Source organism: Trachymyrmex septentrionalis, unplaced genomic scaffold (assembly GCF_001594115.1).
Source record: "Trachymyrmex septentrionalis isolate Tsep2-gDNA-1 unplaced genomic scaffold, Tsep1.0 scaffold16, whole genome shotgun sequence".
NCBI classification, from domain to species: domain Eukaryota; kingdom Metazoa; phylum Arthropoda; class Insecta; order Hymenoptera; family Formicidae; genus Trachymyrmex; species Trachymyrmex septentrionalis.
The window spans coordinates 721,297-746,625 of NW_017304758.1; the positions used below are offsets into that span (position 1 = coordinate 721,297).

The 25,329-nt window shown below is 30.4% G+C and overlaps 2 protein-coding genes and 1 non-coding gene across 3 annotated transcripts in view; 2 read left to right on the top strand and 1 right to left on the bottom strand.

The window, feature by feature from the left end:
- LOC108746150 (echinoderm microtubule-associated protein-like 2) overlaps window positions 1-19,002 on the bottom strand; it is a 44,084-nt gene extending 25,082 nt beyond the window's left edge. The window contains exons 1-2 of the mRNA XM_018482728.1: window positions 18,558-19,002; window positions 1,790-1,894 (exon numbers count right to left, since the gene is read on the bottom strand). Of these exons, the coding sequence (XP_018338230.1) occupies window positions 1,790-1,835 (46 nt within the window). The 5' untranslated portion in view covers window positions 1,836-1,894; window positions 18,558-19,002. The remainder of the gene's footprint in view (window positions 1-1,789; window positions 1,895-18,557) is intronic.
- A 4,522-nt stretch (window positions 19,003-23,524) lies between these two features.
- On the top strand, window positions 23,525-23,606 carry Trnas-cga. Its single transcript has one exon. It is a non-coding gene; the product is annotated as a tRNA-Ser (tRNA).
- A 1,500-nt stretch (window positions 23,607-25,106) lies between these two features.
- LOC108745970 (MD-2-related lipid-recognition protein-like) overlaps window positions 25,107-25,329 on the top strand; it is a 4,836-nt gene continuing 4,613 nt past the window's right edge. The window contains exon 1 of the mRNA XM_018482418.1: window positions 25,107-25,278. Coding sequence (XP_018337920.1) covers window positions 25,122-25,278 — 157 coding nt within the window. The 5' untranslated portion in view covers window positions 25,107-25,121. The remainder of the gene's footprint in view (window positions 25,279-25,329) is intronic.

Consider the following 25,329-nt stretch of genomic DNA (forward strand, 5'->3'; position numbering starts at 1 on the left):
ATTTATATTATTCATGGTATATAATTTTAGTTACATATCTAATAAGTATATTTTTTATTTTATCAGAATATCAATTTATTTATCTGCTAATTAATTATCAGAAATCGTTATATATAAATCCGCCTGATACTCGTATATCATATATCTATAAAAATAATGTTTACCGATTTTCATCGTATTTTGTACCCTACATCTTCAAAACAGAGCTGAAAGTAATCGACTGCAGGTTGGTTATCGACGATATATTTTTAGATAGAATCCGTAAGTCGATACGTGGGCGTAACTGCTTCACTGTCGCTCAATTAAGCAAGAAACGTTAACAACGGATCGAACTCAATTGATGATCGTTACACATAAATTACACCCATCTCACACTTCCGCGTTACGTCAATAAGATATTGATGCTAAACGAGTTTTTTCAGAATCCAATGTAGCCTAACAATGACAATTATTATTTGATTTTTCCGACCTATTAAATTTCTGGCTCTATTTATCATTTTAACGTTTAAACAATCTGCTGTGCAGATATATTATGTGAGTTTTAATTTTCAATTTTTAATATTTACAATTTTTCTTTTTTCTTTTCTTAAAATACTTTTTTTTATTTGCCCGTATAAACTTCTATTCATATTTTTACTTTTTAAGCTACATTGAGACAAAAATAGCTTAAATTTAAATAAATATTTGAATACTGTCAACGAAACATTTACTTGCAATAAATAAATATTTACTTAATAAAAAGAAGTGATTGTTAAACCAAATTAATGTTTTTTGTACCAAATAAATATATTTTTATGTTTAATTAATATTATTATTTAATTAGTATTATTCAAATAAATAAAAATTTATTGAAATTTAGAATTTTTTTTCTCAGTATAGTCGAACATAAAAAATTCATTTTGTCTTATTCAATCACGTGTATATACTCTATCAGTATCAGATTTAAAATCAATTTTTCACGACGATGACGAAAATGGGTTTGGAAAGCGATTTTTTTTTTCGACGAAAACCGATCAGAGTTTTCCTCGAGAGACGCAATGCAGGCATCATAATTTTGCGACAAGCGAATTGAGAAGATATTCCACTGTGCAGAAAGTTCAGGCAAAGGAGAAGGCGAAGACTTTCCTGAAATTCCAGGAAGCACCGTTAGCTACGCTTCAGAACCGGTAAATCGTTATTAATGAAAGAACAGGATGAGCACTATGAACGCACCTTCGAATAACGTCATCGTACCACCTTGAATGGCTTATGTAACAAGTGCCACCGCGCCGTAGACAATGCGTTACGTGACGCGTATGCAAGTGTGCACATCGTATCGAATCGTCGTCATTTTTCAATCGGAATGCGTCCTTGTGCGCGAGGATTCTATCGAATTCTATATATATAATAGAGACTATATATAATTTGACCAGACACAATTTAGCATTCTGCTAGAAATCAATGACACAGATCAACGAGAACATTGCTCGAGTCAATTTATTTGCAATTACATTACTTTTATTTTAACACACACACACACACACACACACATTTTTTTAGAATAAACTTTCTTCATTTCTTTAATTTCCAATCTTTTAAATTCTTTTTTGAATCATTAATTATTATTCATAATTTTTTAATTATTGATTTTCTTCGTTTTCAAACATTTTGTAAGTTCCAGTTATTATAATTGAGATGTTTAACTGGAAATACACTCCAATTATTACGGTAGAGGGAACAACTTAACTTTGTTGCAATTTTCAATAAATAATTCACGATAGCACTGTTACTGTAAAAAGCGCAACCTTACCCATTTCTTGCCTCGCACTCTGTTCCGAATGCCCGTTTACGCGCATCGTCGACTCCGAACTTTCCTTTTCATACTTATACAGCGCCTTGATTGAGGATCCCGCCTCTGTAAGAAGAAAAGAACAATATTTATTATATGCACTTGCATTGCGCGCTTGTCAAATCGCGGTACAACAGAATATCGCACGCACCACTTCCGATCGTGTCTTCCTATTAATTGTTTCCATAATCACCGGAACAGGGCCTGCCATTGTGTGAAATCATTGTTCAAAGACAATGGTCTTAACTAAGAATACCATACGAAAAAATTACCGATGATTGAAATTATCTATAAAAACGATTGTTTTAAACATTGCTAGGTGTCCAGAGGAAATCGATCTAGTAAACCGAAAGTCAGTGATGATAGATAACAATTACATAGACGGTATTCTGTCTTTTACCTGATGCTTGTGAAATCATAGAATTATGGTCGTATAATATTGCATAAAATATAAAATTTGAAATTAAAAAATGCTTGTTTTAAAAGTCGTTATTCCCTTAACTTATAGTACCGCTCAAAGTTTTCAATACTGCTTTTTGTAAAAGGATGAACTAATTGTTGGTTAAATTTGTTCGTCTTTTATCTCGGTTCTTTTTATATTTGAACCAAAGAAGCGTTGACGCGTATTATATTTTAATTTAGTTTGTATAAAATAAAAGAAAGAAATAAAAAAAACAGGCACTAGTAAGTAAATATTTAGTCCAGATTAAAAATTATAAGCAAGTAACATATTACAGGGTACTTTCCATTTAGTACAAATCAACACAAATGTCATTCTATCGTTGTTATTCACTGAAAGATAAAACGATGTTTGTGTCGACTTATGTCACTAAATGGAAAGCATTCATATTCTACAATTATCGGTTGTTAAGGAAGAGTGGAAGAAACAATTACAGGCTTCAAAAACAAGTGATATAGTGTACTAGTGCTCAAATAAACTCTGATTAACATGCTTTAAGTGTAGCGTTAATTCATTATGACGCCATTCTGAGAATTTGAATATTGTATATCTTACTTTTCAAAAATATACAGAATGTATTAATTTAAGTTAACAAATATTTTTAATATAAAATAAAAATAATTTTTCTTTTTTTTTTTTTTCGTTTATTATTCTCATTTTGTCATTTATTGAAACTTTTTGAAGAGGTACAGTACGTATATTATAAATAATATAATATAATAAATACATTTTAAATTTTTGCAGAAGTTATATGTTGGTAAAATTCCAATATTTTCCATATTTAAATTTTATATGAATTATATTTAATTTTTATATGAATTTTTCCATATATCTAGATGCAAATCACTTCTTACAATCGGTATAGATTCCTCGGGCAAAAGGACTTACGGGCATGTCGGACCTTTACGTAAGCAGCCATGAACAAAATCTCGTAACTTTTAAACGCGCACGCGTTTTTCCGCACCTCGTTTTTGCCCGGGAGCATGAATCGCCGATAATTCCGCTCGAAAGAAGAAACATCAACATATAATGACCTTGACCAATGAAAATGAATGGCGATACGCGATAGTGCGCGTGCATAAAGAATCATCAAGGGAATGTAGAACGCGTTGCACCTTTCGTGTTTACAATGACTGTAAGAAGAAAGTGCATACTGCGGATTTTTATATAGGATGCCGCGACTACAAGCGAGATTCATGCCGTATGTATGAATGCTGTTACAAGTACGATTATAAGTACGATAGCCTTCAATTACTTTAAGTGTGTTAAAGATACACAATAGCACATTTTTTATGAAACACTCGAAGCAATACACTTCTTTCAAACAACATTAAAAGATCGAAATTATATTTTAAATCAGATTATTCCAACTGGTGTATTGCGACACGCTGATGTGTCGCAAAAATTTTAGAGGAGGTAAAAAGAAGAGAAAAAATTTAGAAATAACAGAAAAAGCGAGTAAGTGAAAAATATTTTGAAAATTGTGAAAATTACCTAAATTACATGTGTTTACTCTTATTTGAATCAAAGTGATATCGTCATTGCGCAATAAAATCACTTTTAATACAATAAAAAAAAACTTTGGATCTTTTTCACTGCTCACTTCTAAATGTCAGCGGTATTTGATAAAAGACTGTTGAGCGCTGAAGCGTGTGCACTTAATGAGGTACCTTGACAAATTTGACATATTTAATGTACCGTGAATTGAAAAAAAGGTTAAAAAACATTGGTCTAGATGAACCAAGTATCAATCGAAGTGAATTATAATTCGAAAATGATGTTCTTGATTATTTATGATTATGGCCGATATCTGCAGTTAATTCTTACAGTTAAGGCTTTCTTAAATACAGTCTTAAGATGTCGTGAATCAATCAGAAAGCTGCATTAGCATAATCTGTAAAGGGCCGGAAGCTCCTTTAAGAATTCGACAGTAACGCCATCTTTTTTGCCATTCAATCCCATGACATTGACAAAAAAGTTCTAGCTCTTAAAATAAAGAAGTCGTTCAAAAACATACCGATTCTCAGAGGATTAAGATGTTACTTAACCCTTAAATGCCATTGGGGGCATTTAAATCCAAAAGACCCCAAGGCTTTTTCAATCGTATATATTTTATGATCCCGCTGTAAATTAAACTTAAGATTTAAAGATTAAAAATTAAAAAAAAATTTGTTTATTTGTTTAAAAAGAGTATGCTTTTAAATAGAGTATGCTGCTTAAATTTTAACTAATTTTTTTAGTATATTTAGAGTAAATATACACTATAATTGCAATTACATCTTGTTTTAGAAGCTTTGAAGTATATCCAAACAAATTTTCAAAGCAAAATATTGAAAACTCTAGGATTAATATACACTTTTTCACACTGGGGTCTAATTAACCCCGTATAGTTTCTGCGTGATTTTTTTGACGTGTGGTATTTAAGGATTAAGATGATCTTAAATTAAGAACCGACTATGAATATCAGCCTATATGTAAAAGGATATTCAAGAAATACGTCCTTGATTATTTACGATCGTATAGAAGACTGCCCAAAAAATACATCCTTGAATACATGAAATCTTCTTCGACGCTCCGTAGGAATATGTATACACGATGATATAAATTTTTCGGCATCCTTTTGCACATCTTTTGCTACGTTCCGCTTTCGCGCGATTTCTCAATCCCTCGAGACATCGACTCATCTTGTCGCCGTCATCATTGTAACCGGCTTCATTTTTGCGCCTCACGATACTCCGCTTTTGCACGCTCGTTCGCGACTATCGATATCCACTTCGGCTCGAGCGGGCTCGAGCGAATGTATGTCGGAAACGCAAAGAGATCTGAAGTGCATTATCGCGAACTGGGACACGGTGAGTATATTACTCGGCGAATATGGTCAGAATACGTGCCAGACTCAGTGGTTTACAATCTCACTTCAAGCAACCTGACGCCGACAATCGTCTCTTGAATCAAAGAAGCTACTACAACTTTGACTCCAGGTTGTGCAGACAATGCAGTCCATAATGTGCGTATTTAAGTCTGAGAACGATAAAATTCTTCAAAGCAATTTATTTACACATGACACGAAAACTAAACTATTTATCCTAAGATAATTTAATAAAAAGAAAGCCGATCCTTATAAATGCCGATAATTCTTAATTACTTTTATAAAATTTTAGAAAATCTAAAATATAAGAATTACTATAAAAAATATCTCTTATACAAATATTATCCTTGATATCCTTTGGTTATGTTCTTATATAAAGATTTCTAAATTCCAGGCATTTCTAAACTTTAGAACTTTCAGATGATCTAAATACATCAACCGATTAATACTTTATATGATTTTTTGCATTTGTATATAATTTTTTTAAGAAATTAATAAAATTATAATTTCTAATTTAATAAAATTATAAAAATTGAATAGGTAGATGAAAATTTATTGTATTGTACAAGTAATATGTAAATTCTGGCATCAATAATAAGCAGCTCGTTTCCAGATTAATATCCTAGTATTTCTATTTTTTCAAGAAAAATGACTGATTTATTACTAGCAGCAAAGGAAAAGGCGAGGAAACAGGAGAGCGAACGCAGGAGTTCGAATTGAAATACAAAACCAGTAAGCATTGACCCGGCCAGAATGCTGCCTTATTGGTGCATAAGGCCGAACCCCACGGTACTTATTTTACAAGATCTCGTTGTGCACGCGTGTTTGCCGTGCACCGCCATATACGCAACCTTATACGTATTATACACGACATGGATAATTGGTTCAACGTTCTACGTTCGTAGGCAGCCCCGCACTGTTGAGCTAACGTACGTTTAGGACTCTTAAGCCGGTCAAGTGACATTAGGTTTACATGAATAGCCGCGCCTATGATCTCCGTATCGCGTTTTACGATATTTCTTTCACCATCTGTACAGGCAGATTGATTTAAACCTCGTCAAATCATTTCGCGATAATTGGACAGACTAGCGAAACGTTACTGCGTTAGATTGATTTGCTATTTAAATTTCAAAAATCACACAAAATAAAAATTATGTATTATATTATGAGTTACGATCGAGATCTACAAATACATAATGCATGACTGAGAAATAAAACGGCCTTCAACTTTTATAGCGTTCCTACAATTTACATATGTCTAACTGCATTATCTTTTAACATATTTTGAAATTTTAAATTGTAAGATAAAAAGACTTTTTTAAAATGTTCAATTATTTAATATAAAATTTAATTAGCTAAATATTAATATAACATATAAATTATGCATTTATTATAATTTCTTTACAGTTGCTTTTTGCAATATTATTCATTGTATATTCAACTTTAAAATACCTATATTGAATAATATTGTGGAAAACAGTAATTGTCAAAAATCATGACAAATGCATAATTAATATATTTTATATTATTTAGTTAATTAAATTTTATATTAAATAATTAGAACGGAATCAATTATTGATTATATTGGCATACAAATGTATTAGGTAAAATGCGCATTGCAAAGCTTATGACATAAGTTATATATACATGTGTAAAGAGCAAACTGAACTTTCTATTGTGGGAAAATTTATGCAGCTACATTAGCTTAACCGAATATGCACTGCGCTCGCAGCAAAACAACTAATAAGGACATACGAATCGAAATAGCAGCAAGCAAAGATTGCAGAGAATGCGTTTCGTAGGTGAGGGCGATTGTGCGTTTCGCGCACTATGACAATACGAAACGAATTTGCATATACGCGAATTGATGCTGCGAGACGGCGAATGGCGACGTCGGGGCGGTGATGAAGTTTAGTTGGCTCGAATGGGACTTGTTAAACATAGTTGGTAGTTAACAGACAATCTGCTGACGAAAGTGGACCAACGTTGAATTTATGATGTTGGAATTGCTTAAGGTTCTATAACGTTTAGCTACTTTATGTTCAAAGTAAAAGTCATAAATCTAGTTCAGACGGCATTTATTGTAATGTTGCACTATTATCAAGTTAGCTACAAAATTTCGTAATATATGCAATAAAATCTTGACAAAGACGTGTAAAAAGGGAATCATACATTTCTTGTATTCTTACAATACTTTAATTTTCGTAGATTATTAATCATTAATTTTTTTACGAAATATAGCTTAAATATTATATAGCTTCGTGTATATTTTTTACAATTGTATAATTTAACGAATCAGGATAAAATATTGATATATTACGGCTAATGAAGCGACTTCTTAATTAATCTGGGACATCTTATGTAAGCAAGCAATACAACTCCATCAAGTTGAACATTCACAATTAGTCTTCTCGAGAATGGCAGCATGTAATTTTCAACGAAGAAAATATGATTAAGAAAACGTCAAATATCTTCAGCAAGAACCTCATCAATCTCTATTTAGTCTCAGCAAACTTATAAACTTATAAACCTTCCACTTATATATCTTATTCTACTCAAGTGTCATTTAAAAATTTTTTAAATATAAAACTACACATATTATTTCAGTATAATATTAAATAATTACAATCGAATTACATGTGTAAAATGGAATGGGATAAAATGAAAACTGAATTTATATGCACATTTCGCAAAATGGAATGCGAACGTTAACCTTTACAGAACGAGAAAATCACTCTAGTGATACTGAAACAGTATTATATTTTAAGACAAGAAATACAATGAAATAATGAATTCTAACAAATCTTACTCAAGAAAAAGATGTAAAATTTTAAAAGTAAATCTCCCACGCTCTAAAAATTAAAATATATACCAGTAAATCATGATTATAACTATTACATAATATAGATGTAAACTGTTACATATTTACGTTATATATGTCATATAACAGTTATATCTGTGTTTGCTGGGATACATCTATTTCATACATCTATTTTAGTATTACAACATTAAAGAAGTGGAAATTATGATTATCTAAATCTTAATGTAAATAAATACGCATGCAACATGTCTTGAAGTTGTGGCGACATTCAATTGCAAAACAGACTTTCTCATGACGATGTAAAAGAATAGAATTTCTCTATCTACGATAACGTTATTATTTCTACGTGCAATACATTTTTCAGTCAAATATTCCTTTCTTCAGTTCACGAATAATCCGTTAGATATTAGATAGTTTTATGTAACACATTACAATATTTAATGAGAGATACATAAAATAATAAAACTAAACCTACTACTAAAATCAAGAAGAAATACAAATAGTTAATGACAAAAATCACATAATAATTTAAACTATAAAAAATATAGCTTGCATCTAATTTCAAGTATAGCAAAGTGTATAAATATTTCGCTGTTTGGTCGAATCGCTCTATTATTAACATACAACAGAATGCATACAAAATGTACAGTACTATTTGTAATACTACTTCATGTTGTTGCAGATACACAGTCAACGCTATGTTAAGGAAATAACTCAAATATTGGTACGTAGAAACAAGGACGCAAATTATGCTCAGAACACGACTAATCGATCCATTACAGCCTCGACTTTAACTGACCTAGTAATAATAATTTCGTCGAGCCATATGAAATTCAATTTCCGCTGTAATGTAATTTGTTACACTTTAATCTTTTATTTTTTACGCGAAATAACTATAGCTAATGAAAAGAACTTGATGTTATTTAAAGATATTATTAGATCAGTATACGCAATGCATGTAGCTTAAATTGATATTACGACCACATAAATTTTATGAGATTATTCTTCGTCATTTATCATAATGTGGGCAATATTATACAATTTATTCATAGCTTCTAAGATTAATTAGATAAAGCTCGTAAAATATGCGTAAAAAGTTGTGTTTTTAATACTACATGATAAAATTTAATTATATAAATGTACGATATTATTATTTTATATACTGAGAAAATTTTTGCTTGAAGATGAACGAACCAGAATATTTTAATCATGTCCATCAGAATTGTAATTATCTTAACTAAATTTTTTTCGGATATAATTAATTTCCGCAAAATAATGGATGGAAATGTCAATTACTCAAATATAATGAAGCTTTTCGCCCAAATTGATATTATAACCACAAATATTTTATGAAATTATTCTTCTTCATTTATCATAACGCGTGTAATATTACATAACAATTTATCATCGAGTGCCGGTAGAATGATTTCTTCGGCATACTTATTGAAATCTCCTTTCAGGCAGCAATAGGTGGGTGTTATGTAAATTTCGGTGGGTTATCCAAAGCGCTAATGGCCGCTCTTATAGTCAGCGCTAAATAAAATAGCTATGAGCAATCCACATCTCTCTCGTTTATAGTTTCTAATCACGCATTTCCCTTTTACGCACGTTGCATCCTTGAGGAGAATCGCTAGACTGTAATGGCGACACGACCCTAAACTTGACAAAGCATTTTATAAGATTTTTTATCGTAAATATTTTTATAAGTATAATATAATAATACTATTTTTGATGTTTATGTATTAAAAAGATTGCATTAAGAGAAAATAAAACTTGAATCTTCTTTATATTTGTAAGAGTATTATATTATATATATATATATATAATATATATATATATATTTATGTTTCTCATAATAATATATTATATAATCTCTAATTATTTATTAATATTTTAAAGAGTTATCATTTTAATAGAAGCTTTAAAATACAGTTTACGACTTTAAAGCTTCTAACATCAAAATGTAATTTTCGTTACTGCAGTTGTACAATTACTAAAATTTTGAAATTGAGAGAGAATACTTTAGAAAGCAATAATGTCATGAAAGTTAATAATTTCACTCCATCAGCAAACATTGCGCCACTGCAGGAATCACTAGGAAATGACGTTAAATCATTCGCGTCTTGTGTTTAGAGCTGTTTCCAGTTAACAAAGCGTAGGCGGGTGTTATGCAAATTTTGATGCAGCATCCTTCGCGTTAATGGCGCGATCGTGAAGGCATGTGACTGGCACGAAGATAAATAAATAGGAACGAAACACGAACTGTATGGATGAATGTAAAATCAAATATATCCCATCACGTCCAAGCATAGCTATTGAAAAAACTTGAAAAAACAAGGAAAAGTAAAATAGAGTAATTATATATATATATATATATATATATATATATATAAACAGATTAAATTAATTAATAATAAAAGAGTCTATACGTTTAAAAACTATTTAACACAATTATTATTTAATAATTGCATATTTAATTACGTTTTCTTTTGTACAATAATTTTTTTAAATTTTTAACTGTATTTGTCAAACTTGTTTATTAAATTATTTAAATATCTTCTGTAGTTGTTTTATGATTCCAATGACGAAGACTGCAAGACCTGTTTTGATTTATAAGGACGACGTCGATAATATTATCGGCCATGAGATTCCGGAGAGAGTCTCTTCATTTCTGAACTGAAATCTTGATCCGGATAACAAGTTGCAACAGGATGTTACGCAGAAAATATGACGCTGTATCCTTTATGCAAATTCGCATTCGCGGAGCAGATATATCCTTCTCTTATCTTATACATGAATTGCGCAGCAAACATTATTAATTAACGAAGACAAGTGTATTTCTGTGAATAATACTCGCAGATTGAATTTATATTAAACATCGATTCTTAAAATGCAAGTTCACGATATGAAGTCGCATTACGTCTTGCCTGTTTGTTTTCTGAAATGATAAGATAGCAAAGTATCCGATATACCTTATTCTTTGCAACAGTGAATTCGATAAGTAAATCTGCAATAATTTCCTTTAGATGAACTTCTCGCATATAATATTCTAATGCCAAGGCTGTATAACGTTTATTCTGGAATGGAACTTCTTGTAATCGCAGGTGAATGGACGAGAAAGTAAATCAAATTTAAAATTACAAACTCGGTTATATACTTATTTCCATTCACTTGAATTTCCATTCACTTCAATAAATATCAGTTTAATTTAATTGTAGCTTAACCGATTCACTATGTGGACCTATTTGTAAAAAAAGATAGATGAACCAAACGTCAGATAATCTTAATTAATACGTACAATGAAACAGATTGAAACAGAAAACTTGTCTAACCATATCTAATTATAACTGTGTTCATGGAAATGACTGTATATCATCTTTCATAGCGAAATACATAGTCATCATGTGGTCAGTTATTATATTTTTCTTGATAAACTGATACGGAATTTTAATCCACACACACTTTACTTTTCATACCATCCGCTGCGCTATGTTGCATACTTATTAATACATTGCTTGAAGTAATACGTAATTAGTTATTCTCAGTTGTATTCTGCACTCGAAATTATATAGTCAATGCTTCTATATGAAGGGTAAATATTTAATATACCACATTATTAATTTATACGTTGCGAAACACTTAGGAATTTTAATTAATTTTGATTTATAGATTAGTTGATTATCATGACTTTACACTTATGTCTTTGATCTAAATAAAAAGAACGAGTTTTATTTTTGCGCATTGAATTCTGCACTGACTTCCAATGATTCTGTTATTGTTTTTATATTAATTTTATATAATTAATAGTTTTCATTACAGATCTGTATAATTTAATATAATGTTTTAAAAATAATAGCTTTACTATATAAATAAATTTTTACGCTAAATTTTTTACTTTTAATTTGAATATTTGCAAGATTGCAAATTTCGAGAACATTGGTTCAAAATACACAACAACGTTTTTGTTTCGAGATGAAGCTAACTTATACATATTTCTTAATAATTTATTGTGTGTTTTCTTTTAATTATTAATAGAGTATATATTTTAATGTTTTCTACCTACAATATTATAAATATTGTTAATATATTCTAAAAACTGAAATTGTCTATGTATTAATAAAGATTAAAGTTGAGGAAATAACATTTTAATAAGATACATGTTTCCTTGGGGCGTGAAATCTAAATGACGCATCGAATTATTATTTATTCAGTTTATTGCTAATTCGAATGGTAATAACGAGAAAGTCGCGGGAGTTTGCGTAGGAAAGATTTACGTGTCAATTCCGCGCATGCAAACGCATACCTTACATCGCGTTGCAGTTGATTGACCTCGATGTCCACTAAGCGCGTTGCAATGGCGATAGAATAGGTGGCACCTATCGAACTTGTGCCAGTAATTCAAGCGTGAATCTAAATTCTACATTCCACTACTATATGTTATATCATTAACACAAATTCAAGTATGATTAATTGAGAAAATATAGTAAATAATTGAATTTTTCAATCCTACTGACAATGAGCCATCTTATTATTGTTGTGATAATATATATAATAATATAAACAATAACAAGTGAAAAGTTAGACTGATAAGAATAAATCAAATAAATAATAAAATAAGAAATTTAATTTTTAGAATATTTTAAAATCTGGTTCTTGATGTTTAATATATGGATATTCATATGTAGATAAATCCACGTTTTTCTGTTTTATAAACTGCATGCTGATTTGTCGGACTTGAAACGCAATCGTAAACTGAACCAAGATCAACTTTACTTGAAGACTAGGGGATTTTTCTTTTATTTGATATACTTAATAACACATATACCCAATTAATGAAATTAATAGAATGATCTTTATAGGATTTACTGAACTGAAGAGTTTCTTTTTTTTAATTGGACACTATTATTTATCATGTTTTTTTTACAAATTAAATTATTTTAAGTATGATACAATACTTTATATATGTATATGTACAATATTTCAATGTGACAAAAGCAAACATTAAAGTGGTGATTTGTGCTCGGAATTTCTGTGGATATTCTGTTTCTGTCGGAGACCGTAGTCAGCTCAAAGGTGAGCGGTGTTGTGTATCAGCAAGAATTCATAGCAGAAGAAAATAAAAGCGCAAAAGTTCTTGTTAGTAGTCAGGGTCGAATGTTGAAGTATAATCGCTATATTTAATCGAGGCAAGAGATCAGGAAAACCCTGCCAAAAGTCGAAACTTTTCTAGCAGTCCATATATCATCTCAATTCTTTTGTTATCAGATATAAAGAAATTAAAGTATTTTACATTTCTTCGAACGCGAAACATTTTTCAAGGTTAACACCTAAAAACCGGCGGTAATTAAGAGCCACGGACTTCGACAGTTGGCGGCCTTGACACTTATCGCAAACAAATAATGAGCCTTGACACGAGAATGTATCACTGTTCGTTTTAAATTCCCCCTGCGGACGATAAGGAAGCACGATACGAAGCCACGATTTTCACATAACCGCCGAGCTAATAGCAATCTCGTGGGAACCTCTGCACCCTACACTCCCGCAAAATAAATTTTGTTATAGGCTACACTTAGAGCCCGCTGCGCGCAACAACTGTCAGAGAAACTAAATTCTTATCTCGTACGTCGTTGCGCTTGCTGCACGTTTATAGACATTTTATTTATTATTTATTCTTAACGTGCGCATATTGTGCTTTATTCCTCCGTGTACTTTGCGCGATAAAATTTAACAGAATGGTATCTCCACGTGAAGGCAGAATGAGCATGCAGCGTGGTAAACTAATGAAAATCTTCGTGACTGTCTATTAATATGTTTGATGTCTTACGAATTTTGATGAGCTTTGCAAGATCCTAATTATACATTTAAAGATTACGTGAACATATCACGAAAAAGTAGTTTTTACAGGAACTTATTTTTATATCGTCTTTTCACTTTCTCTTCTTATCTGACTTTTAAATACTATATTTTATATAATTGCATTTTGTGCATCTGCGCTAACGTTCGATTAACATTTTTATTATTTTCAAAAAAATTTTCTGTCCATAATTCTCTCATTAAAAAAACATGCGGTTTTAAGTGCAAATTAATTTTCCACCTCTGAAAGCTATTGTGTAAGGCTAGAAAGTTGAGAGATATATTACACGATATCTCTCATTACGGTTTTAAAACGCAAAAATAAATTTACTGAAGCCGCTATCGACCTGAAATCATTATAAAGACTATGTCGCACATAATCGAAATATATCCAAAAACTCAAATCAGTATTCGCAAAGCATTCATTTTGAGTATCTGAAATATATTAGCGCAGGTAGCAAAGCCTATTAGGTGGGTGGAGCGTCCTTACAAACCGCTATTGTATATTCAGCTTTAAGAACGACAGTGAATTCATTCATTCTTTGCTTTTTTTAGCTCGGACCGGATTCATAGAGAAATGCAGATGAATAAAGGAGAGTTGCCAAATGCATACCAATAACCCTTTTTTTTATATTATATTTTTTATTATTTAGAATAATATATTTATTTTATTCAATATTAATTAATAGTTTTAGTATTGTTAATTATTATGATGATTTATATATATATATAAGAAACTTGATAATTTTTTTTAGATATAAATATTGATTTAATCTTTAAGCACAAATATATATATGTATATACAATAAATGTAAAATATTCTATAATAAACTTTCTTCTATAAAATTATAAAAATTTAGAATAAAATTGCATAATTACATTCATATTAGCTATATATATATATATTAATCAAGAAAAAATTAATATCAATTATACTTGATTTTTTAAAATGTTGTTAATACACGAAATGTTAAATTTTTGTTTATTCATTTCTCGGTTATTTCATATTTTTGTCAGTGTTGTTTACATTAAATAATAATTGTATTGTTGCTTATATTGAATATAATATTGGTAAAGTATGACTTAAGTGACCACAATACGCATTCAGTAACTCTCTCCTACCGTTTATTAATTAGGTGGTCGCCTGCATTGAAGCTGATTGTGTCGATAAATTAACTTCTTTTTTCTATAAAGATACAATATACAGGACACATGTTAAAATTAATTGGATATAAACTTTGAGACTGATATTTCTATTATTAGATAGAACAAGTAAATTTAATCCTTACCCTACTAGGTACAATTTGGTACACTATCCATACTAACGGGGGCACTAGAATCCGTCCGTTTTTTCATCTATTCAACATGATTCGAAAAATTTTTTAAAATTCGCCAACATACTTTCAACTTTCTAGAATAAATATTGGCACTTCATTTTGGAAAATAATAAAATGTAGTAAATTTATAATTACTGAAAAACTCAAAGAAACTTGCACGAACAGGAATCGCTCGATAACATAGTGATCCCCCGCTTAGTAGGGTAAGAGTTGAAATGGCTAAAAAAATATCGTTGACGTTAGTATGCTGATCGACACGATCGGCTTTGGTAGAGATGTGCCTTTACACACATAACAAAAATATCCTGAATACATTATACAAATATCCTATAAACATTGTGATACGTTTAGACTGTCCTTATGATATAATTTCGATATTTCTGCTGTACGAGATACATTCGATTTATTGAGAAATAATAATGTTTTCTTGACCGGTTCAAATTTACCTGTACATAATAATAGAATCAGACTGAAAGTTCACACTCATTTAATGCAAATGCCAATTTGGCATACAATTGCCCGTATTGCACGTATATAGAACAGTTGAAATAGAGAACCACTGGCGCACAGTGAAAATTTCTTTTCTTATACTAAGAAGGTCTAATGGTTCAGCATGTGTTCGCCAATGCATGTGAGTTCAGGTTGTGCACAGGGTACCGTAGAAGTCTGGCTTACCTCCGAGCGCCGGCAGACAATAAACAGAGTCGCCGAAGCGACCTGAAAGGGTGCAAAGAGAAAACGGAATATGAAATAAAAATTCTTTTAATTTTAATATATATAGTTTGATAAAAGAGAAGAGAAAAGTTTTTCTAAATAAAACGTCCTCCAAAGGGGGCAAAGTTTTCGCGCTATTATTAACGTTGGCATTTTGTCAAAACTTGTTGCGAATAACCAATCACCAAAATAATTAAAACATTAAATCTCTTCTAAAATTTTCTTTCAGAATTATGAGTAAGATACAACTGGAATAATTCGCGGCTTAATTATTTCTTTTTCGACCTCGTAAGGCTTGTAAATGTCATAAACATGTTGTTACTCGCGCGTTCGAGTATCTCATTCATGCGAATAACATGATACGAGGATGTGTTTCCTAGTCATTTGTACGTTCGCCGGTTATAATTAGTCGTTTTGCTCGTCGCGTTATCTCGCGCGGAAGCGCGGATAATCGACCGTGATTACGTCTCCACGCGCAATGACGAGATACATATTTCCGTCGCGCGTCGTCGATAACGAAAATCGGGGGCTTCCTTGTCGAGGAGTGCGCGAAATTTTTCCGCCAGCACCGTTATGCTCTGCTTTTTCGTCGCGCACTCATGGGAGTCACACTCTCTATACGTCGACTCATGACTTAGACAATGGCGAGAGAAATTACGCCGGTGAATGTCGTGAGAAACTCGGTTGTGCGCGCCGTTGGCTCACATTGTTGGAACAGGTCGTGTAATTGGCGACGGTGCTCGAGATCTTTGATCGTCTCATCCTGTGTCCAAATACACGAGCGTACGTTACGTACGAAGCGGAAACGTGCGCGGTTTTGCTAAAAAAACATCCCCCTCCCTTTGATTTTCCTCTTATTTTTACAATTGAAGAAGTGCCAAAGAGTAATATGTTATTGCTCAACACCTATTGGCCTGAACTGAGTTGGACTATAATTGTATGTGTTTTTCCTTTGTGCGCAGTTAGATAACAGAAAAAAGAACATTTGCTTATAACATGAATTCCGTAAAGATGAAAAATTTATTGCACTGACATCATTCACACTTTGCATAGGTCATTTACATTTTATTTTAGCACTTACGTGTTAAGAAATGAGATAATTTTGTCACAGCCGTATTGAAAACAAATAATTTTTTTATTTTATTATGATTTTTCAATTTTCCTATGAAAAAACTTTTTTAAACAGCGTTTAAAAAGGCATTTATTACGTCGTAAATAATTTATGGATAAAGCTTTATATGTTTACCTTACGCAGAAAGGGTTCACTTTTATATTGTCTACCGGAACGTTAGCGGAATAATTATTAAAGGAAGGTTATTGTTTCCCAAAGCATTTCAAAACGCTTGCGTGAGCAGCAAAGTTTTCTCCTCGATCTTATCGAATTTATTATCGTATCTCGACAGTATGTAACAAACTTTAAAATTCCAATGCGTTGAGGTCCGACATGCGTAAAATGCGAATAATCTGAATATTGGATAAATTTTGTAAATGTAATATTTTGTGTTTCTTTATCAATTTTCTTACAGATGATTTATGTATGTAAATGTGTTTAAAGTAATTGTACATAGAAAGATAAAATTTTGACATACGATATTTTTAAATACGTTATTGAATAATTATAATTAGGAGAATAAAAAATTAAATTATTTATATTTTTTAGAAATCTTGTTTGCCCTTCTTAAGAAGTTGCTTCAATAGACGTTTATATGACATTTATTATCAATTATGTTAAATATGATTTCGATATACTTGTATATTGGCAATTTGCTTACACCTGATCTTTGATAACGATTATTGGAAAAGCAATTTTGTAAAAAGTTGAAACGCTTTTAATCAAGCGATATGATCCACTTTTACTAGTTCAAAGCATTTTCGCCGACACATTATCTATGTACACGATATTGCTTCTTGAAATTTCTCATCAATCGTAGAAGAAATATTTCATCTTTAAATAAATATGACTAAAGGTACTTAGATTTTCTAACGTCTCCAGCAAATTATGTCATTACCGAGATTAATCTTTGATTGGATATTGAATGTATCGGAAATAGCATTTAAATGATTTTTAAAATTATATATATTAATTTGAAAATAATTTTTCCTTTTAATTTTATTCAGATGTATTTTAATAAAAATTTAATTTGCAATTTATTAGTAAGAGAGATACTTAATAATTACATTGTTACATATTTATGTCAATTATATTTTTGTTTAAAAGAAATTAATTTCAAATTTATTGATGAGCTTGTCACTGGGAAGACTATTAACTGAACTTATGTATAATAAATAAAAATTTAATTGCACTTTGTAATAGATTCCAATTCAATTTTCGCTGAAAATTATCTATTCCAGATTTGTCAGAAAATTTGTCTCACAAGAGAAGATAAACACTTATAATATATTATCTATAATGTATTATTCAATTAAATAATTTTTAAAATTATTTTTAAATCTAAATTAACGCGATTTAAAATAAAATCGACTTCAAGACTTTAAGTCTTTGAATTTTGCTTTCACAAACTCGCCAAAGGTGAATTCCTTCAACGACTCTCGTTTCAAATATTCTGATAAATGAATCGTTACACCAGTAATCGAGTTTGCGCAACTGTTGGACCTTGTTTATCGCGAAAATATATCGCATACATGATAGAGATATGCGAATTTCACATGCATACCTGGGTTGCGGACACGAAAATTTTACGCGAGGAGATGGGCTTCTTCTTGCCTCCTCGAGAAGGGATGACCGCGCTCTCCTGGCCGGCAGCAACCCGCACGAGGATGTTTCCGCAAGGTATTTGCATACAATCCGGAGACGGGGGCCGACAGCGGTTGAGGAATCCGCGGAAAGCGGCCGACTGGTTAGTTTCTCCGCCTTCCTTCTTCTTCGTTCGTCCGGTGCGACGCGTCGCGTTTCTCCAGGTCGAAGGCGAAGGCCCCACTTTGAGCGGTCCCTTCCTTCCGGTTTCTCTTTCCAATACCGGATGTGGTCCCCGATCGACGAGGACCGACCGGAGAAACGGCAAACTCGTCTCTTGGAGACGTACGCGCGCGAGAGAGAGAATTCGCCGGACGAAGAATACGTGGAGAACGGAAAGTCCGTCGCTTCGTCAGCAGCTTCGTCGGGCGAAAGGTGCCGCGCGGTCGAGAACCCAACAAGTACTGCTGAGGCCAACAGGTGAGCCGTGCCAGCGGTTTACGGCCAGTGGCGTATCACACTGGTATCTTGCCGAGGGCAACAGGTGTGACGACGCAGCGAGATACCAGGAGCGTAACTTGCTACTTCATCTGTCACGTCATTGGCTGCTTATCTGTTACCAGCTGTTTCCAATCAATTTGATAAAAGCGCGAGAAGACATTGTTTGTTTGAAAGCTCTACATCTAAATCTGAGAAGCAAATACGTGCACGTTCAAAGGCTTACTTTTTAAAAAGAAATTCTGAAGAAGTACGAAATGTGTCTATTTAAGATAAATTAAATAAATACACTCATATTTATGCAGTCTACAATTGAATGAATCTTTGTTACTGCGTCGTGTTTAAATAATTATACTTTGGAATTTCAATTCCTTTAATTGCTTCAGTATTAGAAAACAGTTTTATAATTAGCATCGGTTAACATTTTTTTTTAAATGAGTTATGGATCAATCTGCAAATATTTACAATGCATTTTCCAATGCAATTCATTTTTTAATAATTTTGTTCGAATATTTAATTAAAAGAGAATATGCAATTAATATTAGAAAAAGTTAGACGTCTCATCTATAACGCGCCAGTTTCATTCATAAGATTAGATCTTGGTGTGATAAAAAGAATTTTAATCAGAATTTTCTGAAATTTTAAATAACTTTCATTATGAACTATAAAGTTTACAAGATATTAACAAAACAGTTTTTTCACAGATAATGATTTTTTATGCTTTCTTGTTTCTTATATCGTTTTCTAACCAAATATTAGATATATATGAGACGATAATTGAGCTTATAAATAAATAGTCAAAAGCTAATTTTGTCTGATGTGACTTTTTTCTTCAAAGAATATTATTTATTAAAGAATTAATTGTGTTGTTTAATCACCATTAAATTTGCACAATGTAAGTGACAATTTTTGTACCAAAAAATTGAACGTAAGAAATAGATAAGAATATAAGAACAATAGATAAGAATATAAAGAATAGCATCTAGAGAAATATTTAGTAACTGTGCATAATGAAATGTTTAATTGATATTCCCATTGAATCGCTCTTGAATTAAATTATAGAGGTTTATAGAAGAAAACCGGTTCTCTCCGAATCCGGAAGAAACATATGTCGAACAAATGTTGCCGGATAATTCACTGACGTTCCGGCGGTTCTCATAAATATCGACGATCGCGGTTTCCGACATGAACCTTCTGCATCCGCATTTTTATATGACACACACACTTTGTATTCGCGCGAAAATGCGCGACATGCATTTTTCGCGAAAAAACAATCGCTGAGAGTAAAAAGGACGAAGCAAAATCATAGAAATGTTGTTAACGAAATGTTATGTTCACGTTTTCTTTACTTTTCTCTGCACCATCATCAAACTTTTCATTTTTTTAATTTAAATTGTAACATACTTCATCAATCTCCATTTACCTTCATCAATCTTCTATCGCTCGTAATGATTTATCATACTGTTATAAAACACTTAAATTTAAATTAAGCAAATTTTTATTTTACAATAACACACACAATAATGTTAGTCGATATTACTTTATTATTGTTGCGTGCTTATCCAAAAATCACGATTTCTTTATATGCATGAAGGCGTATGCCCAACTGTTTTAAAAGTGATGAGAAATGCAAGTAATTGAGTTTCTTATTAATGTACATAGTCTATAGTTCATCTAACACGCATTGACTACTGCCTTATTATATACATTATAGCCACATCGTGATTTGTCATTAATGTTCCGTGAAAGGTACGGATGGAATTTTTTACATAGTGGAAAATTAATGTTCACATGCTTTAAACGCATAAATTCTATTTAATTTGATTAAATTAACTTCAAAATAAAGACATAAAATGCAGTTTAAATTATTAATAAAATTATAAAAAAATATATAATAAAAATTTTCCCAATCTTTTGACGTTCATGATAGTTTTGATTTATCTTTTATACGTATCTAAATATTATTTAACACATAAATTATGAGTTTAACAAAAACGTTACGTACAGTAAGTGTAAAAAATATTTATACAGAGAAATATCTTTTTAAAAGATCTTATTTTTAGAAAGTAAACATTAATTAATAATTTATTAGCAAAAATAAAATAGATTGTACTCCTAAAAAATATTTTATCTAAAAAAGATGATTAAAATATATTATTCTAATCTTTAATAAGCAAAAATGAAAGTATTATTCGACAGTAAAGAGTATATATACAATGGAGAAATTTAACTTTTGATTGTAAGATTATAAACTGGCTTTTTTATAAAATTTTTTTCTTTATTTTTTAGGACAACATTCACGTTGTTAATAAATTGTTAATAAATGATAATTTTTTACAAATAAAGCTTTTTTATTTTCCCTGTGCGAATATATTTTTCATACATATTTTTTTTTACTGTATGTAAAATAATATTGTAAAGTAAATAATATTGTATAACTTTGGTTTAATTGATCATTTCTAACTTAATATTATTTTACACACACACACACACACACACACACAAATATTTATCTTGAAAATATGAAGCTAGAAGGAAAGCAGCACATGCCGTTATCTTCCATATTAAAATGTATATACAGGAAGATATATTTTAATTTAAAAGACGTGAGTAAAAATGACAGCGAAAACAGATCAAGTATATCACAATGAACGAAAGTCGTATCGAATGTAGGTTACACATTCGCTCACCTAACATTCGCCACTTCCTTTAGAGGCTTTCCTTCTCGTACGAAGTAAAAGTGCTGATGCGAGAGGCGTCGCGCGTGGCCGGCCGCTTTTGCACAACATTCTCATTCAAATCATCCAGCCGATTTCGCATTCCCGAGAACCATTGCTTTATTATTATCTCCCAAGTGGATCCTCCGATCAATCCGCCTACACCTTCTGTATGATCTCACGAGTCGTTTCTGCTTCCTGCGGTGATTATACTACGCCACAAGACGCAAACGAAGTGCGAAGATCATCGTATTTTTTTTTGTCGTGGGAATAAATCTCTTTCTGTGTTTGGACATAACACCGCGTGCGTTTTTTAATGAGACGTATGTTAGATAATCGGATTCTTTACACGCCAAGATGTATGGATTTGTGGACATTCTATTAACATAAAAAAAATACTGACAGTTCCAATACTACTTTTTATTATTCTATAGTTCCTTATAAAAATAAAAAAACGTTCTTTATTTTTTATGTGCAATTTTTATGTGAAAAAACTAAAATTAGCATGGCACATCTTCAATTATGACTTTTTAGTATAAAATATGTGGAATATTTTTGCATTTGCATTTTCATTAATTATTAATCATTAATAATTAATTATTGTCTTGTGCGAATGATGCGGAATTCATTCGATTTTATCGATCCTCGAAACATTTTTTACGAACATCATTATTCACCGACTTGTCCCATTGAAAAAATCCCGCATACTTATCACATAAATAGCTCATAATCTTATAAATAGCACTATTCGCAAATTATTCGCGTAGCGAAAATAATAAAGATTACGTTGAACAGATAGAATATCTTCTGTACATAAAAAAGATTTGTCTGTTGGTCTGAAATTTAAGATACTCAAAAAAGTAAACTTAAAATTGAAATAATAACATAAAATAAAAATTTTGTTATTTAAAATTATAGTAGAAATAAAAAGCAGAACATAATGTTCACAAATATAAGATAAAAGTGATAAAAATAATTAGAGATATATACATTTCTTTTAATATTTTTTATTTAAAATATAATATAATTTTTTTTTAAATTGTATGTTAATTATTCTCCCTAAACTGTGTTTATATAATAATAAAATAAGTATATTTTATGTTGTAATAACAAATTAGGTTTAGAAAAAAATTTATTCAATAAATTGTTGAATAATATCAATAAAGTATATTACGATAATGTATATATTATTTCTATTACTTTACCGATAGAGTTTGACGAGAAGAAATGATGTCATTTATTAATAGCTGGCCAACAGATGACGCCATCTTGGCAGATTCTCTGTGGTATATTATTGAATTTTTGGAATCATTCAAATAAATATACAATTGACAAATTCATTGACAAAAAAATGAAGGAAAAATATGAGATAATTATTATTCATATTTAATTAATGCTAATTTTTTAATTTTGATTTTTTATAAAATAATATTTTGTTTTATTATTATATAATATTATTTATATTTGTATTTAACAATAAAAACTTTATTGTAGAAATAATAATTATATTATGTGCATTTTTGAATTTTATATTTAAATATATGCTTTATATTTTTTTATAAAATTTATTTATTTAAAAAAAGTTATTATAAGATTTGTTTTATGTTATTATTAAGCAAATATAGTTTTTGCATGTAATATTATCTCAATTTCTTTTTTCAATTAATTTAATATTGGTGTCTGAATGACCTGAACTGGTTATCTATGATTGTACGTAGTCGTGTTAGCATCAGCTGCGGTGTCCGAGTGGTTAAGGAGTTGGACTCGAAATCCAATGGGCTTTGCCCGCACAGGTTCGAATCCTGTCCGCAGCGATCTTTTTTTTTATTAAATATTTTTTTCGTTTCTTTATATGCGACATTTATGTAATGTTAATATTAAAAATATTATAAAAATATGTATTATTTTAACATTATAAATTTTTATCGCTTGACACTCCGAATTGTTTCATATCGCGGAGCTTTTTATAATCTCGCATTATATATATTTAACATCAACCGGAGATTATTTTTTATCCTTAGCCCAAAAAATATAAAAAATTTTTTACATATAATTCTAATCGTTATATGTACATAAAATTGACTGCTTTTTCTAACAGTGTTTATTCTTATGTGAAAAATTGTTTATTAAATTGATGTAAGAATACATAAGATATTAGTTTCATAAGTCGTAGTTTTTTATCACATTTAAAACATTATCATGCCCGTTATCATTTCGATATAGACTATCTAGTAAAAATTTGTGATTCATATTACATATATAGGTTTTTAGAAATATTGTATATATCAGATTACAACTCATGTATTAACTACTTCTTTCTTAATATAGCTTACGGTACGTTTAACATTAATTAAAAATAATTTTTTTCATTTTCTCTTGGACAAAACTTATAAAAAATTTCTTACGCATTCTAGTTTCTAATATTTTTTATAATTCCTATAATTTCTATAATTTCTGTGTTATATGATTAAAACTGTGATGTAAGAACGTATAATATCCTTAGTATTCTTTCATTTCAATTAAAACAACGTTATTATATTGTTATTAACTTCCTTTTTGATATTGCTCATTACAATATCATCGTTTAACATCAATCGGGAATCATTTTTTATTTTTTGTCCAAAAATTATAAAAGAATTTTTTACAATAAATCTAATAATCTATAAACAAAGTTGAAACATTATTATTATTATATATGTAGCTTCCTTCTTAATCTTGTCTAAGATATATTTACATATAAATTGAGGATTATTTTTTTATTTTTTGACCAAAAATTATAAAAAAATTTCAGACGTTGTTTATTGTCGAAAAACTAATTTTAATCTTTAATTCTTTCTTTGCTTTTAATATTTTAATAAATTAGTTTTTATTTCTTGACCTAATTATTTGTTCGCTTCTGACTTCTTCATCACTTTTAACACATAAAAAATTTTTTATATATTTTAATAATTGTGATAGATAAAACAGATATTAAATTATAATATAATTTATTTTCAATTGACAAAAGATATTTTGGAGTAAATCCACGCGACAATGTGCAAAGATAATATCAATCCATATCAAAAAGAACACGTCGATATAAGATGAGTTCGATCTTTATGAACAAAAAATGATATAATGAAGATGTTGTAATATTTGTTAACATCCGGAATATTGAAGGTTATCACAAAATCATCTAACCATTTAGTCATCGGAACGAAATTCTGTGGCGCGATTCCTCGGAGAAGGAGATCGTCGTGCGCATAGGTTCCATCGTGATAAAGGCGTTATCTTAATTGACCTATGGCCCCACCACCCTCCCACAGATTCTTCGCTCTGTCATTCGCGTTATGTGTGGATCGACCCTCACGTCGACCTTCTTTCACTTGGCTATGAACCACCGACCATCGAAGATGAACCGGAATATCACTCTCGTTGCCGTCCTAATCCTGGCCCTGTCCACGGTCTACGCGGAAATAGTACATTGGACGTCATGTCCATCCAACTGTAAGTACATATACATCCCACTGTAAGTATATATATATATATATATATATA